At 41.4% G+C, this 20,424-nt stretch overlaps 1 protein-coding gene across 1 annotated transcript; it reads right to left on the minus strand.

The window, feature by feature from the left end:
- Nucleotides 1–376: 376 nt before the first annotated feature.
- Nucleotides 377–16,745, minus strand: NNMT (nicotinamide N-methyltransferase). The gene is given in 4 exon segments (XM_070491497.1): nucleotides 377–603; nucleotides 606–806; nucleotides 15,155–15,381; nucleotides 16,588–16,745. Coding segments are annotated over 4 exon segments (813 nt in total).
- Between the last annotated feature and the right edge of the window lie 3,679 nt (nucleotides 16,746–20,424).

Below are 20,424 nucleotides of genomic sequence, written 5' to 3' on the forward strand. Positions count from 1 at the left end.
GAGAGAAGGAGTCCACAGGTGCTCTAGAAACAGTAGTAAATAACTGCAGACACTTCTCTGTAGGCATGTGTGGTCTTGAGCCATCACAACTGGATGTTTAAGGAAAATGAGGTCCTCTTTGGTTATCACAGGCGGTACAGACTGGACATGCCAGTTCCTCCTTTGATGTCCTCGTAGCACCAGCGCTTGTGAGGAGCACAGAGTAGGTGGTCAAGACATTGTTCTGAGGCTGACTGACAGCTCCAACCCCATGCTAGACAAACCGTCAGGCCCCAGCCGTCAGCCTCTACTGAGCACAATGACCTTGGCAGTTAGAACCAGGACTGAAGTCCACTGGGCAAGTCAAAGGAATTGCTTTAATTGCGATCATGAAGTGTCATACAGATCTGCTCTGCTCCCGTCCCACCAGGGAGAAAAGCCCCTCGTTGTCAGCCATGGTGGAAGAATGACATTGAGAGATCTCCTCCAACTGTTGGATGGTCTAGCCAGCCTCTCTGACGGCAGCCTCCACCGCCTCCCGGCCCAGGCAGAGGCTGGAGAACCTCTGCTCGCCAATCATGTAGTAGCTGCTCTTCAGGGCACCCACGATCACCAGGAAGCCCCCGGCTTTAGCAGGCTGCTGAGGTTCTTGAGGGCTGTGCAGAAGGCAGGGAGGTCAGGGCAGGCGGCATCCAGGCACAGCGTGCTCAGCAGGCAGTCAGCCAGGGGCAGGGGGACAGCGCCCAGCGGCCGGCTCTGAGTCACATCGCACTTCAGGACCTGCTTGACCACCTGCCTCAACTTCTCCTCCTTCTCTGGCCCCTTGACTCTGAAACACACAAACCAACAAACGCTGCTTGCTACCTTACTCATGGGGACCCCAGATCTCTTTGGTGTCAATGCGACTAAGCCATAATCAATCTATAAATCAAAATTCGGGTGAGTTTATTATGAGCCAGATCTGAAGACTAGCCTGGGGCCTTCCTTCCCCAAGGAAGGAAGGGCACCAAAGAAGCGGGATGTACAGAGTGGTTATATACCATCTTGGAACAATGAGCATACATCACATACACCCGGAATGTTCCTTTTACAGTTGTCACAAGATGCTTAGCTGGCACAACAGATAGAGGAAGACAACAGATCGGTGGTCACAAAGTGAGCACAGCAGGTCGGTAATTAATCCTTAGTTCCCAGGAAGAGATGCTTATCCTTAAAGAAATGCCCATATATGGGGAAGCCACATCCCTGTCTTTAAGGGCATCATTTTTGTCTTTGGGACATAGTATTTAAAGCAGATGTACAATGTGTGCTCATCAGGCCCTTTTGGAAAAACAAGGTCAGGCCGAATTAGTTTTAAATAAATAGCTTCTTCATATACTGTAATATGTACTATTGCTTTTTATTTATTTATCATCGGTCAGGGCTGAAAATGGCAGTGTTGTCCCAAATGTTAGGTCCTTAGAGCCATCCCTGTGGTAACAGCAAAGAAAGAAGAAATAAGGGATCATTTTGGCATCTGAACGTGACCACATTCCCTTATGCTGGGTACAATATCTTTATAAAGTAAATAAGAACATGGAAATGATAATACAAATACCCAGCTGCCGCCCTCTACAATGGACTGCCCCCATGAAATTATTCTTCTTCCACTACTTAGAATAGTGTCTAGTTCATTTATTATTTATTATTATTATTACTCTTGTCCCCTCTACCAAACTGCGAGGTATTGGCTATTTGACCCATATGTACCAGGTAATAATGGGCTTAAAATGCCGAAATGGGGTCTTTGCAGCAGCAACTGATCATTGAGGGGCAGTGGGTCAACTGGAGACGTTTATAGAAAATGTTGATCCCTATCCCACAGATGTGGCCAAGGCTCCTCTAGAGAGAAGAAAACTACAGTTTCCCCTCTCAGGCTTCAAAAAATATTACAGATAGATAGTGTGTTTTCTGATGGAGATCATATTCTTGGTAGCCTTCCCAGGAATCTTATCCTTTTCTGTCAAATCAATGGGGTTTCTTTTCTTTTCTTTTCTTTTTTTGGTGAGGAAGATTGGCCCTGAGCTAACATCTGTGCCAGTATTCCTCCATTTTGTATGTGGGACACCGCCGCAGCCTGGCTTGATGAACGGTGTGTACGTCCATGCCCAGGATCTGAACCAGTGAACCCTGGGCCATCGAAGTGGAGCACATGAATGTAACCACTACGCCACCTGAATGGCCACCTCAATGGGGTTTCTTGAGAGAAAATCAGTTAATGAAAAGAGAAGAGAAGGCAAGTGCAAGAGATGGCATAGAGTGCCTCGGATCCTTTCGGAATTAGTGGAGGAATGAAGGAGCAAACTAACAAATTAACCAAATTAAATAAATGCATAGAGTGCACAAGAGAAACTAGAGAAACAGACAAGAGAGAAAGAAGTAGCAGAGAGTCAGAGAGGTAAGAGAAAGAGAAGAAACAATGAGTGTGTAAAGTGCTCAGAAGGTCACAGAGCTCACATAATAGGAGTGAGGATCGGGGGATCCAGCCCTTTGAGGAAGTTAATGAACAAAGCACCAGGGGTGCTTACATTCAGGAAACCCACAGTCCATTAGTTCCCGGAGAAGACGGCCACTTGGGCAACCAGGCTTGATGGAGACAGCAGAGGACGGTCCAACATCAGAGCCAGTGAAAGAGAGGCTTCCAATGGGACTGTTTCTGGTCATGAAGAAAGGCAATGGTTTAAATAAAACTTGGAGGTTTACCTCCAGTAGAATGATTTGAAATAATAGCAATTAATGGTGGATATCTTATTTAAATATTTAGTTAAAATCTTAAGCCTAGTGTATATAATCAGTTATTTGCAAACATCCGTTAGTTTTGTTATAATTTTCCATTTAAGAAGCTTAGCAATAAGCACATGAAAAGATGCTCAGCATCATTGGCCAATAGAGAAATGCAAATCAAACCGTGAGACACCACTTTACACTTATTAGGTGGCTATACTGAAAAAGACAGACAACAACAAGTATTGTTGAGGATGTGGGGAAACTGGAACCTACACACACTGCTGGTGAGACTGTAGAATGATCAAGCTGCTTTGGAAAACGGTCTGAAAGTTCCTCAAAAGGTTCAACATAGAGTTACCACATGACCCAGGAATTCCACTCGTAGGTATATAGCCCACAAGAATTGAAACATGTCCACACAAAGACTTGTGCGTGAGTATTTATAGCAGCATTATTCATAATAGCCAAAATATGGAAATGACCCAAATGTCCATCAACTTATAAATAGATAAATATAGTGTGGTATGTCCATACAGTGAAATATTGTTCAGTAATAAAAAGGAATGAACAACTGATACATGCCACAACATGGAAGGACCTGGAAAACATTCTGCTGAGTGAAAGAAGCCAGACACAAAAGGCAACACGTTGTGTGACTCCATTTATATGAAATGTCCAAAAATGCAAATCTATAGAGACCAAGAGCAGACCAGTGGTCGCCAGGGGCCGAGAGGATTAGGGGGAAATGGGAGTGACAGCTAATGGGCACAGGGTTTCTTTTGGGAGGTAGAAATGTTCTAAAATTGTGGTAAGGATCGTACAATTCTGTGAATACACTAAGAACTATTAAATCACACACTTTAAACTGGTGAATTGGATCTTATGGGAATTTTATCTTGGTAAAGCTATTCTATTAAAAAAAGAGAGAGAGAAGCTTAGCAAGGTATTGGTTTCAGGGAATTCCTATGAACCGATAACCTGGTATATAGGGAACGATAATTACCTTTGGGTGGGTCTACCCGCTCCCCTATCAAGGGTAGAAAGGGTGGGAGGGGACCAATTTGTACTGATTGTCCTGGACTCTTCTGGTTTCAGCACCGGCAATCCCACGTCCTTGGAACCCTCCCAGTCCTGGGAAAACTGGGAAGGTTAGTCAGTCCCAAAGTAGGAAAACCAGTTACAAAGTTGCCACCTAGCCTGAGAGAATGTGGATGATTTGACAGAACATTTTAAGATAAAAAATAATAATTCAGGGGCCAGCCCCGTGGCTGAGTGGCTGGGTTCGCGCACTCCACTTCGGTGGCCCAGGGTTTCCCTGGTTCAGATTCTGGCCGTGGACATGGTACCGCTCCTCAGGCCATGCTGAGGCGGCGTCCCATATAGCACAACCTGAAGGACCCACAACTAGAATGTACAGCTATATAATGGGGGGCTTTGGGGAGAAGAAGAAGATGAAGAAGAAAAAAAGAAGATTGGCAACAGATGTTGGTTCACATGCCAATCTTTAAAAAAATAATAATAATAATTCAACATTATGGAAGTCTGTGTAGAACACAGATTTGAACAGGTAAATTAATCTGGAATAGAAAAATTTCAAATAACCTATCTGTACCTATGGATAACCTAAGTGTACATAAAAAGCTAAAGAGGTGACAACACGGTGTTAACTGAATGTGTTTAAGGATCATCCTCTATCATGGGAACATTGTGGGAGCGTGTATTTAAGTGATTACGTCGGAAGCAGGTTGGACCTCTGTGCCCTGTTGTGTGTTAAGCTATTTTAAAGACACAAGTTACCACAGAATGAGTACTTGCCAGTCAGATGATGATGGAAATTGTTCCCAAACTGTGAGTCACACTGTGAAGTCTAGAAAGCTCTCAGAGAATGTGCCAGTTTGAGAGGGAAATTTGTTGGAAACACCCACTGTGGCGGATACCTGTGTGTCCTTGGACGTACAGCCAACATCAGTGAACTCCGTTGCTGAGGCGGCTGAGTAAAGATTACGCCTCAGGACTCCTCAGGGCCTGCAAGCCCACCCACGGGGAAATGGACTCGCCTGGAGACCCAGGCAATTACCACTCAGCCTCGTGTTTAGCTCAAGGGGTAGGTGATAAACACACACTAGTAAAACGTTAGGCCCTTTTACAGAGAGGGAACAGCACAGCGCCATTTCTCTAGTTCTAAAGATCTGCTCTCTCAAAAGAATCAATATGCAAAAAAAAAGGGCAGTGATTTCCTCTGTAAATATGCTGTCTGTGAGAGCCTGAGGCAGCTGGGGAGGGAGGGCAGGAATGAAAGGATGAAGAGCAGGATTCCCGGGAAGAACACTTAGCAAGACTGTCTTCGAGAACCCCAGGAAATTATCCCAGGACTTAGAGCAGGTTGCTCCCGCCCTGTCTCGGCAAGGCAGGTGGTGAATCAGAATCCCCGGGACACAGTTTTTCAATTACACTCACCTCCTCCGAGCCCCATCCCCAGATTTTCCAGCAGGCACCTCCTGAGGGAGAGCCATGAAAACATGTACAGGAAATAAAAAGCTAAATGAGCTTGGATGTCAATGTAAGAATTGTAAGAGCAGGGGATAATCATTGGTTGACTTTCGGTACAGGCCACAGCTGAGTCAGGTGGAAGACATTCTGGGAGGCAGAGTCTGGAAAGCAAAATGCACACATGTATTTTACAAAGATTTTTTTGAACCTCTGCTATGTGCTAGAAGAGTGCTGGGCAATGAGGATGCAGGTGGAACAAATGAGGAATAGGTCCTATCCTCATGGAGATAACAGTGTGGTGGGGGAGAAAGAATTAACCAATGATCATCCACAAAAATGGAAAATTAAGCTGTGATAAATGCTAGGAGGGAGAGGAACATGGCACTGCTGGAGGAATATTGGGAGCTTAATTTGGTCTACAGTATCAGGAAAGCTCTGCCAAAAAGGAGTCAGGGCAGCAGAGACATAGAGGATAAATAAGTAGGAGTTAACTAGGCCAAAGAGAGTAGGGATGGGAAGAGGATCTCCCATAAGAGGAAATAGCAAGTGCAAAGGCACTGTGGTGGGAGGAAACATGGAGGGGAGGAGACTGCCAATGTGGCTGGATCTCAGAAAATAAAGCAGAGCATGGTAGAAAGTGTGGTAAATGGGGTCAACAAGTTCCAGACGGGGCAGGACTTTGTGGACCCTGTTAAGAATTTTGCTTTTTATCTTAAAAGGTATGGATGGTCTTTAAGGAGTGCTAAAGAAGGGAGTGAGGTGATCAGATCTACACTTTAAGTTGATTACTACGTTAGGACAGGAGTGGAGGTGGGAGGCCACTTAGGAGGAAGAGGATGGTAGCTGGGACCAGGGTGGTGGAAAACATTGGAAGAAAGACACTGGTTCAAGAGGAACTCAGGAAATAAAATGGACAGAACCTGGTGCTGGTCACGGAACATGACTGAGAGGGAGATGGCAAGGCTGGCTTCCAGGCTTCTGGCTTGTCCATTAATTGTGTGATGGTGCCATTCAAGGAGATAAGAACCAGCAATGGAGCAGATTTGGGGGAGATCATAGTTCTATTTGGGCGCATTGAGTTTGAGAGGCTTTGAGACCTACAAGTAGAAATGTTTACACTTTGAAAGTAATGGCCAGTTGAGGATTTCTCAACCTGCCCTGTTAATTTTCCCTAAGAGAGAATGCAGTGAGAACACCTATTTAAGAGAAAAGCATCCTTAAAAAAGGCAGAAAGTTCTCCGAGGCATCGCTGAAACAATCGTCATAACCATCAGGATCCTGATGTTGAGGAGTGTCCACCCCTTACAAGACATGAAAACATAGAGATGCTCTGGAATAGAGGCAGTTCACTAGTTCATGGAACAAATTTGGCATGACTGTGTCTATTTGGGGCAATAGACAAACACCTTTTTTATTTTTTTTTTTTGGAAGATTGGTTCTGAGCTAACATCTGCTGCCAATCCTCCTCTTTTTTGCTGAGGAAGACTGGCCCTGAGCTAACATCTGTGCCCATCTTCCTCTACTTTATATGTGGGACGCCTGCCACAGCATGGTTTGACAAGTGGTGCGTAGGTCCACACCCAGGATCCGAACTGGCGAACCCCGGGCCACCGTAGCAGAGTGTGCAAACTTAACCACTGCACCAGTAGGCTGGCCCCAACTCCTTTTAAATAGATTGAAAATGTTTATGTAGAGAACATTTGCTTTAGAGAACTGCCACTCTGCATGTGCTCAAGCTTTCTCCTGTCAGGGACACTGAGGTAAACAGAGGAACTGCTTTCTATAGAGACAACCAGAAGGGGCTCCAGCCTCCCCAGGTCCCTCCTGGCTGCCCTGAGGGCTGAGGAGAATAACAGCAGAGCACACCTCTAACTCACGCGCATCCCCCAGTGTATCTTGTTGGGAAGCTCTGTTCTAGACACCAGTGCTTTTCGAATTGTAAAATGCATACAATACACTGCAGATCTCATCAAAAATGCAGATGCTGATTCCGTAGGGAGAGAGCGGGGCCCAAGAGTCTGCATTTCTAACAGGCTCCCAGGCGATGTGGAAGCTGCTTCTCTGGGGACCACAAGGCAATCTGCTCCAAGTCCCAGGAGCCAGAGGTTAATTAATGCTGTTTCTAGGATGTCTTAAGGTAAAAGTTCATTTTCTTCGGTTCACGCTTGAGCAGTTAGTTATATCTTAGTATTTGACTTTCTGACTCGAGAAATGAAGAGTGTGAGGCAAGAATTTGGTACCAGTGTCTTACAACTTTTCAGAGAGTGGTAAAAATGAGTAGTATCTAAATGTATGAGACATATTCCAAAGGCGGAGGAACAGGAGACAGCTCAAATTGTCTCTGGCAGCAGTCAGCGCAAGAAATAGCTTCAGATAAAGAAGAAATAATCTCAGGGGAAATAGGCTGTGGGTTGACAGAGGTACTTGACGATGCAAGAAAGACATAAGCTGAATGGGATCACTATCATTCTCAAAAGAGTTGAAGCCACAGGATCTAGCACGAGGATAAGGCTGAGAATGCAGAACTTGACTGCCAAAAATACAATCCCTTAATCTAACGGAGCGACTGGGAAGGGACAGTGTCTCAAGAGGCAATTGCTACAACTGACGATTCTGGCACGAGATAAGAAATGCTTTTAGGGTCCTGCTACATTTTAAGGATTCATTTCTGAATGAGATGGGAAGGCTCGTGATGGCCAGGGAAATTGAGAACAAAGTTCTAAAAGCCCTTTTGACATGATTTGGACTTCAGAAAGGTGTGTTGTCTGACAATGACTGAGAACTTTTTTACAAACTTTCCCTGAAATTCTTAAATCCTCGGAAATTCCTAATGTATCAAATAATTTTGGATATTGTCCAAATCCTCATAGCTACAGGTTTTTTTTTTTTTCTAGTTAATACCAATTTCATTCTGTGGAATCATATAGTCAATAGAAAAGAGAAGTTTGAAATTACTTTTATTTTGAAGAATATATCTTCAGTTTGAAGACTACAGCCAGCATAAAATTCTAAGTAAGGGATTTGCAAGTTACAATGGCCTATGAAAGTAGCCTCTCTCAACTTCTTACTAAATGCCAGGGAAAAAAATAGAGCAATATTTAGGCAATATTAAACAGTTTTATGATGTTGCTTACATGTAAGGGCAACAAAAATACATTCCCAATATGCATAGACTTATCAAATATGTCACTTACATGTTCTTGAAAAAATTACTTGAAGACCTATTCAGTTGACTAAGTGATAAACCAGAATTAAAACCCCAATGACTAGAAATAATCATATAAAACGAGCATAATATAAAATGTACACACAATTGCAAATATGATTACAAACCAAAAACAAATATCCAAATGTTTGGGTGTCAAAAATTGTTAAATTCCTCATATTACAAGGAAGAAAAAAAGTTACTGACTTTTACCTGATACTGATAAGCTTAGAGAATTTGTCTCCAGTAGACCTGCATTATAAGAAATACTACAACAAGTTCTTCAGGTGACGGGAAATGATGCCAGATAGAAGCCTAGATCTGAGGAAAGGAATGAAGAATACTGGACAGGATAGATATGTGGGTAACTATAAAAGATTTTATATATGTTTGTTTCAAATGTTACTGACTGATGTGAATATGCTGAAAACTACTGAGCTATACACTGAAAATTAGTTGAGATGGAGGGGCTGGCCCCGTGGCCGAGTGGTTAAGTCCGCGTGCTCCGCTACAGGCGGCCCGCTGTTTCGTAGGTTTGAATCCTGGGCGCGGACATGGCACTGCTCATCACACCACGCTGAGGCAGCGTCCCACATGCCACAACTAGGAGGACCCACAACGAAGAATATACAACTATGTACTAGGGGGCTTTGGGGAGAAAAACGAAAAAAATAAAAATCTTAAAAAAAAAATAGTTGAGATGGTAAATTTCAGGGCATGCGTTGTGTTTTAACCACAATTAAAATAAAATAATAAAAAATAAATAAATAAAAGTACTACTGACTACTTAAAGCAAAAATAATAACAATGTATTGTAGCGTTACAGTATATATAGAGTAAAATATGTGACAACAAGTGCATAAGGAGTGGGAGAGTGGGTTAAAGGAATTACACTGTTGTAATATTTTACATTGTTCATGAGGTAATAAATATGTTAAAAATACATAATGCAATTTCTAGAAAAATCACATGCATACATACACATACACAATCATGCAAAACAAAAAGAGGTCAATATGGGCAAGCCCCATGGCTGAGTGATTAAGTTTGCATGCTCCACTTCAGTGGTCCAGGGTTCACTGGTTCAGATCTATGGTGTGCACCAACACACTGCTCATCAAGCCATGCTGTGGCAGCATCCCACATAGAAGAACTAGAATAATTGACAACTAAGATATACAACTGTATACTGGGGCTTTGGGGAGAAAAAAAGAAAAGAAGATTGGCTACAGATTTTAGATCAGGGCCAATCTTCCTCACCAAAAAGAAGAACTGAAACTTAAAAAAATATATATTACCTTAAAAAAAAAAAGAGGCCAATAGAGGAAAGAAAAGTCAATAGAGGAGATAAAAAGGAATACTAAAAATGTGTATACTTATATTAAATGGAATATCAAAAATTATTCCATTCACCAAGAAGAAGCAGGGGAAAAAGCACAAATGAACAACAAACAGATGGAACAAATAGAAAATATATACTAAGATGGTAGATTTAGACTTGATCATACAATATCAGTAATTACATTAAATGTAAATGGACTAAACAATTCAGTTAAAAGGCAGAAATTGTCACATTGGATTGAAAAGAAAGACCTACTACATGCTATTTGCAAGAAAAATATTTTAAGTATAAAAACACAGACTGGTTGAAAACAAAAGGGTGGAAAAAGATATATCATGTATATTTGTTACCTGTTACGGCATAATAAATTACTCCCAAACTTAGGAACTTAAAATGACAAAGATTTATCTCACAGTTTCTGTGGGTCAGATATCCTGGCACAGATTAGATGAGTACCTCAGGTGCAAGGTCTTTAATGAGTTTGCAGGGTTGGCCATGTCTTCAGTCTCATCTGAAGATCCAACTGGGGGCAATTTTCTTCCAAGCTCACTTCTTAGGACAAGTATGTGAAAGACAGCACCCAACAGGGAAGCTGTAGTCTTTTTGTGACCTAATTTCAGGATTGATGTCCCACCACTCTGCTGCATTGTATTTGTGACTTGAATAGAGTCACTAAATCCAATGGACACCCAAGGGGAGAGAATTAAACAAGAGTGTGAATAGTTGAGGTGAGGATTGCTGGGGGCCATCTTAGAGGCTACCTACCACTCCAAGCAAACATCAAGCATAAGAAGGCTGGCGTGGCCACATTAATATCAAAGTAGACTTCAAGACAAAGTATATTACTGGTGGAAAAGGGAGATATTTCATAATCGTAAAATGGTCAATTCATCAAGAAGACATAATTCTAAAAATGTATATAGCTAATAACAAAGCTTCAAAATGCATGAAGCAAATGTTGACAGAACAACGGAGAGCGAGAGATAAACCCACAATCATAGTGTGAGATTTTAACACCTTCTCTCAGTATTTGATAAAATAAAATCATGTAGAAGTTTAAGCAATGCTATCAATCTACCAGACTTAATTGACATTTATAGAAACTAAGTCCACAACTGGATAATATACATACTTTTCAATGTAGAAAGTACATAGATTGTTCACCAAGATAGACCATAAGCTGATAAAATAAAACGCTGACTACAACAAAATTTGATTAGAAACCAAAAACAATAAGATATCTAGAAAATCCCTAGATTTTTGGAAAGTAAGCAAAACAATTCTAATAATTCATGGTCAAAGAAGAAATCACAAAGGAAATTAGAAAATATGCTGAATCAGATAATAATAAAAATATGACAAATCAAAAATCATGGGATGAAGCTAAAAGAGTGCTGAAGAAAATTTATAGCTTTAAATGCCTACAAGAGAAGAAAGAAATGTGTGAAATCAGTGACCTAGGCTTCCACCTTAAGAAGCTAGAAAAAGAAGAGCACATGTCAGATCTATAGTAAGTGGAAGAAAGAAATTGAGAAAAGTAAGAGTAGAAATCAATACAATACAAAATCGACCGACAATCGAGAAAATCAGTAAAGCCAAGAGTTGGTTCTTTGAAAAAATTAATAAAATTTATAAATCTCAAGCAGGATTGATCAAGATTTAAAAAAAAAGGACAAATTACCAATTTCAAGACTGAAAGAGGAAAGATAACTAAAGATCATATAGAAATTAAAAGGATAATAAAGGAATATTGTAAAACACTTTATGCCAATAAAGTTGACAATCAAAATGAAAAGGACAAATTCCTTGAAAAATAGTACTTATCAAAACAGACAAAAGAAGTAGGAAATTCAAATACCCAATAAAGAAATAAAGGTTCTCATAAAAAACCTCCACAAACTTGAAAAACCCTCAGCTTCAGATAGCTTCACTGGTGAATTCTATCAATCATTTAAGGAAGAAATAATTCTAATAATACAAACTCTTTCAAAAAATGGAGGAGGAAGAAATATTTCCAACTTGTTATATGAATCTAGCATCATGCTGACATCAAAATCTGCCAAGCATGTTACAAGAAAATAAAATTATAGCTCAATACCCCTCATAAATATAGATGGAAAAATCCTTAACAAAATATTAGCAAATCACATCCAGCGAGACACAAAAGGATACTACTTCATGACAAAGGGGTTTATGCCAGTTTGATTTAACATTCAAAATTATCCAATGTAATTCACATTTTCAGAATAAAGGAGAAAAATCATATGACCATCTCAACAAATGCAAAAAATATGTATGAAAAGTTTCAACATTCAATTAAAAACTCCCAAGAAACTAGGAGTACAAGAGAACTTAGTCTGGTAAAGAATACTTATGAAAAACCTATAGTTAAGATCATTCTTAATGATGAATCACTGAACATCTTTTCCTAACATATGGAAATAGGCACAAATGTCTGCTCTCATCATTTCTATTCAACATTCTTTTGGAAGTCCTAGCCACTGTAATAAGGCCAGAAAAATAAATAAAAGGCATAAACACGGAATAGAAGAAGTAAAACTATTTTTATTTGCAGATGATATAAGAGTATACATAGAAAACCATATGCAATCTACAAAAAACACTACTAAAATGAATTAGGGAAGTCAGCAAGGTCACAGGACACAAGGGCAATATACAAAGATCAATTATATTTCTATATATTAGCAAATGAAATAAAAATAAAATTAGCATGAAACAAAAATGAAATTTAAAATTACAACTAGCAGTAGTATTAAAAAACATGAAACACAGGAAAAATTTAACAAAATATATGTGAAATATGAGAACTGCAAAACATTGCTGAGAGAAACTGAAGTCCTAAATAAACAGAGAGATAAACCATGCTGGTGGACTGCAGAATCAATATATCCATTCTCATAAATTTATTTGTAAATTCAAAGAAATCTCAATCAAAATCTCAGCAAGCCTTTTTTGAAGAAATTGACAAGTTTATCCTAAAATTAATGGCACTAAATTTACCAAAAAAATCTTGAAAAAGAACAAAGTTGGAGGACTCGTACTATCTGATTTCAAGACTTACCATCCTTGGTGAAAAGGATAAAGGACTAGCATAAATCCAATGGTAATTTAGCAACTGCATGAAAGCAAAAAGGTTAATTGCAAACAAAATATAAAACTCCTAGTTTATTCATACTGCTATATTATAAAGAGTTGTACCACGAATGAGTCACCTTGATAACTTAAATTTAACAATCCACGTTTTCTTCTAATACGACAGTGTAGCAACAATATGTAAGAAAATGAACATAAAGTTTGAAATAGTCTTAATAACCTTGAAGTCAGCAGACCATTAAAAAGAAATGGGAGGGCTAAAGAAATAGAAGCAGACTTCGGAGTTAATTTCAGACAGGAAACTGACCCAGGAATAAACAAAAGTTGGTAAATAGATGGGAATCAAATTTAAATGCAACTATAGAAAAACCAATTGACCTTCACTCCAAGAAGAGCATGGAGGCAAGCATATTCCTTAGGGACACGTTAAGACCACAGGATTTCATATTTATTGTGGGGATTCAGGAATATTACCTCAATCCTCCTGTTGTTGAAGTTCAGAAACATGGGAGTCGTCCTTGATACTTCCCTCTCCTCATTCCCATAACCAATCATTACCAACTCTTACCCATTCTATCTCAAAAATTCATCTCAAAGTAATCTACCTCTCTCCATCACCTAGTCCAAACCTCCATCATCTCCTACCTGGATTTAAATAGTCTCCTTTCTGCATCTCTCATTCTCCTCTAAGCCCCTCCAACCCATTCTCCACACGATAGCCAGAGAGATCTTCGTAAAAGTAAATTTGGTCTTATTGCTCTCCCCATTATACCTGTAAGGGCTTCTCCTTACACCTGAGGCCACAATCTTTAACTTGGCCTGCAGGCCCTAATGATCTGGCACCTGCTTGCCTCTTGTGATGTGACCTCTAGGTAACAAGGGACCTCCTCTGTCTTGTTCACCGTTCTTTCCCAGTAGCTAGTACTATGGCACAATGTAGGTGCTCAATTTAAGTCTGTTGAATGAATGAATGAATGCTAGTACCTTTAACTGTGAGCCAAAAAGTGTTAGCCCTTGTTTCTTGAGGGAGATTGTCTTGCGAGAAAATCAGAGCTCTTTCCTGACCAAATCGTGGGATATGTTCATTAAAAACATATATGCCTTCCCATTGTGAGTGAAAGACAAGAAAAGGAAAGACAAAGGATGTTGTGCAACACGCAACGTCTGCAGTATATGAGCAAAAGGGGAAATGTAGGAAAAAGTGAACTGGGGGAAGGGAGAGAGACAGTTCATGTGCAAATAAAACCATGGGTAAAAGAGCATGGGGAAAGAGAAAAAATGTACAAAACAAAAACAAAAAACCCCATAAGAGCAGGAAAAAAAAGAAAGGTAAGTACAACTGAGCATATAAGAAACAGCAGACAGGGCCAGCAGGATCCTAGGAGAAAGAGTAAAGTGGTCCTTTTATGAGTTTGCACAGGAGTCTGTGGGGTCTCAGCAACATGCGTAGCAGCAAAGACATGATGCTCCAGGAGCCGATGGTCCGCTGGGCAGGAGAGTGGGCCTGAGCTGAGCAATTATGGGACAATCGGCCAAAGACGGAGGCACGTCAGGACAAGGTGAAATGCAGAACTGGCCACCTCTGGCTAGCAGGCTGCTGCCAATTCTCATGCGGGGAGAAATTAATTTAAACAAGATTCATTTGCATAAATTTTACTTGTAGACGGAGTAGTGTAAGATTTTGATCATTAGTTGTGAGTTTGTAAAGCTCTATTTTTATGGATGGTGAGTAACAAATTCTTTTCAAATACTTCCTTGATGCTGATAATCTCAGTTTAAAAACCTAGTCAGCTTTTGTTGTATCTGGTGGCGTCAGCACTGGCCACCCCCACAGCAGAGTTCTCTGTGCTTGGATCACTAGCAACAGAGCGGCTCTGGGGCACGAAGCTCTGACAGCCAGAAGCTGCTGGTGAGGAGCTGTTTTCGCCTTAGCTGATGTTGTCCCAAACAAGATCCGATGTACCTGACCGACAGGCTGCACCTACACACAGCCCTGGAAAGGTTTCGTGTGTATTCCTCTCAGCTCAGTGTGCATCTCTTCAACTCTCTCCCTGTGCTTTCTGCTATTCTGGTGCGTGCACACACACACTCACTTCTCTATCTTGTTCTCTCTCTCTAGCTCTCTCATTCTCCATCTGAATTTCTGTTTGGTTTCTCTCTTTCTGTTTCCTTTGCTTTGCAACTTGGACTTGACAGATAATTCTTGGTTCAGAAAAACAACTGTCACTCAGGTACGCTCAAAAAGCCAGGAAGCAGACCCCCGCTTCTCTATCTGTTCCCTTCCAGTTCACACACGTAAGTCACCACTGGGGACCAGTCGAAGGCCCCTGGCTCCTTCTTCAGCCACTTCTCCAGCTCTTGCAGGTTCTGGGCAGTGTAGTCGGTGGCGATGATCTCCTTGAAGGATTCACAAGCAGAGAGGAGCTGATAGATGGTGGGACCAGAGCCGATGTCAATCAGGAGGTCTCCCTGCAGGCCATCTGGTCTAGAGGAGGGAAGGAAGAAGGGGGGACCAGGCATTATATGGTAGCGGACAGAGCCGATTTGCATCGTCTTTGCCAGAATCGTGATGGAAAGCCCCAAGGAGAGCCCCAGAGGCAGATCATCTCTCTATTCACTCCTCCTCCCTCAAAGTCTTTTTTTAAAACATCTTCTCATTTTCTAGTCCTCAATCCAGGGTGGTGACATGTTGCTGGGATATTTTTAGGTCTAGGAAAAAGAAAAAAAGATCTATATGTGGTGTACAGACCCCTGATCCAGAAAGACCGCTACACAGAGAATGTAAAAACTGTTGACGGGAAAGCCTCAAAACGAGTTTATTTGGGAATAGCCAAAACAATTGCCATTCAGGAGCGTATGCTATGGCAACCATGGGCAAAGCCGGAAGGGAAAGGAGGGGAGCAGCCTTTATAGAGAAAAGGAGGAGGAGGGAGGGCTGTTCTAAATGGAAATCCATTGGGGGAAGTAACGGTTCAGTGCATCAACAGCTTCTCATTGGCTGAGCTTCAGCATTTCTCATTGGCTGGGCTGTTGCCAGGTGGGGAGAGAAGTCTTCCTTGAGTAGTAAAGTGGTTTTACTTCCTGTCCAAGATGCAAGCCTCCCTCTCTTCCTGTCTGGGGTAATTGGTGACGTGTGATAGGGCGTGAGAGCTCCCCCTACAGGCCTTCCCAACTCCAATTTAGTTAAGGTTTCTTTTATTAATTTCCACAAAACTATTAAGGAGTACTTTTGGGGAAAGTTAAAAAAAAGTTTTTTAATTGAGTTTATATATAATGTCTTTCTCCAAAAAGCACCCAATTCTTCATATACTGGGAAGTTTTTTCCCCACGCATATTCACAGCATTCCTTTGAGTTAGGAACAGAAGAAGTATTGGAATCTCTGTTTCTCAAGTGGCCCATCATGGTTAAATGGCTGGCTCTGGTCACCTAGCAAATTCATACAGAATCAAGGACAGCACTCTCATCCTCTGATTCCCTTTTGCATGGCCAAAAAAGACAATGGATGCAAAAGCACTTTGTAAACTGTAAAATATCTCTACCAACGTTAGTTTTTACCCTCATTAAAGAAATGATGCCCAAAGGGCTGTCAAATAACAATGCCTAGACACAAAACCCAGTCATGCCCTGAGACTCTATCTCAAAATGCATGACTTGCCTTTCGGAGGGTAGACGCACAAACAACAGACAAACTTATCTAGGCAGAAGATCTTGAAAATATTTTTCAGAAGATACCTAAGAATCTCATTTTCTGCAGAGTGCCTGGACCCAAAGTTGTAATATTTTCCTAAGTAATCCTGAGGGTTAAAATGGCTCAGATAAGTGTCCTTGGAGGTGAAGCCAGATTCCATTGTGTCTCAGGCCTGCTGCCACCAATCCACCGCCCACCCTCCCTCTCCTCAAGAAATCGGGTAGTCACCCTGCGGAGGTTGACTTCCTGAGTCTCAGGCCATCAATTTTTCTTCTATCAGTTTAGCCCATCCCTTAGCAATAGATGTTTGGTTAAACACTAACTGAGAGAAATATATCAAAAATGTTCTGGCTGCTCTAGGAAGTGATGAAATTCCTGGGGAAGGGAGCCTAGGAGAAGGGCAGAGTGGGAAAGGGTGGGCCATGAGCTGTATGCAATGCTCGGCCAAGGGGTGAAGTTCAGCCACAAGGGATTATAGACAGGAGGAATCACCTGGGCTCATCAGGGAAATTATTTAACTCATAGAACAACCGCAAAATTCAGAGAGATGAGTCATCTCCCCACAGCAGCATCATTCTTCTCCTTCTCGCAGGGATTCTCCCGGGAAAGAGAGCCCAGAAGAATAGTTTCAATTTAAACATGTGGAGGAAAGAAAAGAAAAGAGGGAAAATAGGAGAGGAAATGTGTTCAGGGCTAGAGAAGGAATATCAGATGAAGTCTGGAAAGAGGGTAAGAGAGCAATTATGAAAACACGGATGAGGCTTTCTCCAGTGTCTAGGCCAGCCACAATCCTGTAGCCCCGTCCTCGTGCTCTGCACACCCCTCCATCCCCTCTCTCTGTCTGCGGTTTCACCCACCATTTCTCAGCATCTGGCAAACACCTCCTCCCTGAGCCTCCCCACTCCTTTCAGTCAATCCAAATCCTGACGATTCTTTCAAAGTGAACTTTAAGCCCTCTACTTCCTTTAACAAGTCTATAAATTCCCTTTTCTGGACTCATATTGCCATTAGAATCAGTTCACCCGGCCAACCATTTGATTTTTTGGTGTTGTGTATTTGTTCCCGGTTTTTCTGAGTCAGTTTTCTTCCCAAACTAAATTTTACATGTGTGATACACTAAACCACTAACTCCCTTAGATCAACGACCATGGCTCAGTCCTCTTCATGTCCCCTACCACACATCACTGGGTGGTCTTCCTAGTAGGTGTTCAAAACACTGGTTGATTAGTGGACTGTTATCATATTGCACCAAACGCAGTTGTAGCAGCGTTCCATGGGTGATGACTTAGCAAGGGCCCATTTGGTTCTAAGGCACAGAAACTCACTCAAAGAAGCTCAAGTAAAAAGGCAATATTAATAGGAAAATATAATGGAAACAAATTGTAGGGTATCTAACTGGGTCTCATGAACCAAAAAATCATTAGTCAGCTAATTTCTCTCTCTCTCTCTATTTCATTTTGCCTCTCTTTGGAAGGCTAGGGGCCTCTATTCTCTGCAAACCAGCTTCTGCTTTTGCTTATTCGCTATGCATGGCTCCATTCTGGCCATTCCAAATGGTGGCCTCTGCACCTGAACTTACACAACCTTCTAACTCATCTCCTCACAGCCGGCTGACCAGGTCTGCATGGTCCAAACCCGGATTCCTCAGAGAGATAATCTGCCTGGTCCAGCCTGGGTCAGTCATTGACCCTTCCCAGTAAATGGTGGTAGAGGGAGTAAAGGAGATTTGTGTGGTATTGAGACGGCTCATTGCAGGCACTTAGATGGGGCAGACAAATTGTCTCAGGTTATTGCAAATGTTGTACTGCAAGTCACAGACCTGAAGGATGCGGAATCAAAGCAAGGTGTCTTTGTGAAGGGTTCCGAGGCCCTGCTGCTGCAGCACTGACAGCTCCTGCTTCTCCTGATGCCCTGGCAGTGCAGAGCAGTGGGAAGCATCCAGAACTCAAGGGCAAAAGTCACAATCTGCCATCCTGGTTTGCCACCAACAATTTGTATGAAAATGGCAGTTAGGAAAACTAACTTTTGAGATTCTTAAGCCTCAGTTTTGGTGTAAAATGGGGATAATAGTATGGGGGGGGGGAATAAATTCTCCTCTACTCTCTTAGGGTCTCTGGCTGGGCCTAAGAATTAAACTGATGTAAGACAGACCAACAGGAAAAAGAATGTAAATTTTATTAATTTTTTTACACATACAAGAGAGCCTTCACAACAGAATGAAGACTCAAAGATGTGACCAGAGCAGGAAGCTTTTATACCTTTTTGACAAAGAAACAATAAATTTGTGAAGAATTGACAAGACAAAGGGGTTTGGACTAGGGACAGGAAAGGGTGAAGAAGTAACTGAGACGATAAGGGTTGGTTTAACAAGGTTTGTTTGTACAGACTTCTCAACCCCAAATTCCCTGTCTGTGGTGATAAGAATGTTTTCCTTCATCCTGGTACAGGGAGGGTACCTTTTAGATGGGAGATTTATCTCCTGTTTTCAGGAAGAAAAAGGAGGGTCAGAGTGTCCTTTTTGTACCTACTGTTTCTTACGTGTCTTTAATTAAATATAATCAATATGCCAAAGTGACATATTTTGGGGTGACATACTTTGGTTTCCTTCAATAGTATTTGTTCTGTTCAATGTTCCCTGTTCAAGGTATTGAGAAATTTAAACCATAGCTTTGCTTACATTAAATCCTTACCTTGGGAAATGTACTCTATTCCCACTCATGAGTCAATTAATCAGGGAACTTAAAAATAGTGGTTATGTTGGGCCAGCCCCGGTGGCCTAGTGGTTAAGTTTGGTGTGCTCTGCTTTGGCGGCCTGGGTTCAGTTCCTAGGCACAGACCTACACCACTCTGTTAGCAGCCATGCTGTGCTGGTGGCCTACACTCTAAAAAGTAGAGGAAGATTGGCACAGATGTTGGCTCAGGGTGAATCTTCCTCAAGAAAGAAAAAAAATGGTGTTTATATAGATTATATATGGCCTTGATACTGCAGTACCCTTTGCCTCCTCACCTCATCATTAATTTTTTCCTACCCTTTCAGAAGCCACCAGGATTTATATTCAGGATCAGGTTTCACTATGGATAGTGAATCTACTCCCTCATAATGGCCCTCTGCCCACTCTTACATGAATGTTTGCTATGATTATGAGTGTTTGAATATACATATATACGTGTATATATGAAGAGGTAGTTCCAAAAACAGCAGCCTCTGGAAGTTTTTCTGGGAAGACAAGCTTTTTTTCTTTTTTTGGGGGGGAGGGGTAACATATCCTCTATGAAAACAAACTCTTTAATTATATAAAACAAAGACAAGATTTTTCAATCAGATCCTGGACAGTTTAAACAAAAATTTAAATCTGTGGTTTATTTCATAATCCCAAACTGAATTTTTCCTTTTTCTTTCTAAACAGGCCACTATGGAATTTTTCTCAGAAGCAATTAACCCCAAACCCCCAAATCCTTTCTCTAGCAGTTGCTGCTAAAAATCTGGAACTTGATAGCCCATGTCCAAGAAAGATGTATAAATGAAGTGCTTCTTGCTTCATCCTTATTATCTGGAGTCCCTGGAAGTCTTATTTTCCTTTTTGGTGTGGATTCAGAAACAATTCAATATATCTACAGGGAACATGAGACCAATCTTTGAGCATAGCAGCAACAACATGCTCATGGGTATTGAAGTGCACATAAGCTTTTCCAGTGGCCTTCCCACTGGAACTGTGTTACATGGTGATTCTAACAGGCTTCAGTGGAGAAAAAAACGTTTATAATGTCCTGGGCATTGGCATTGACATGGAAAGGCAATCCTCTCACATGGACAAAATGTGGTGAAAACATAATTCCAA

This window comes from Equus asinus, chromosome 20, assembly GCF_041296235.1.
Source record: "Equus asinus isolate D_3611 breed Donkey chromosome 20, EquAss-T2T_v2, whole genome shotgun sequence".
NCBI classification, from domain to species: Eukaryota; Metazoa; Chordata; class Mammalia; order Perissodactyla; family Equidae; genus Equus; species Equus asinus.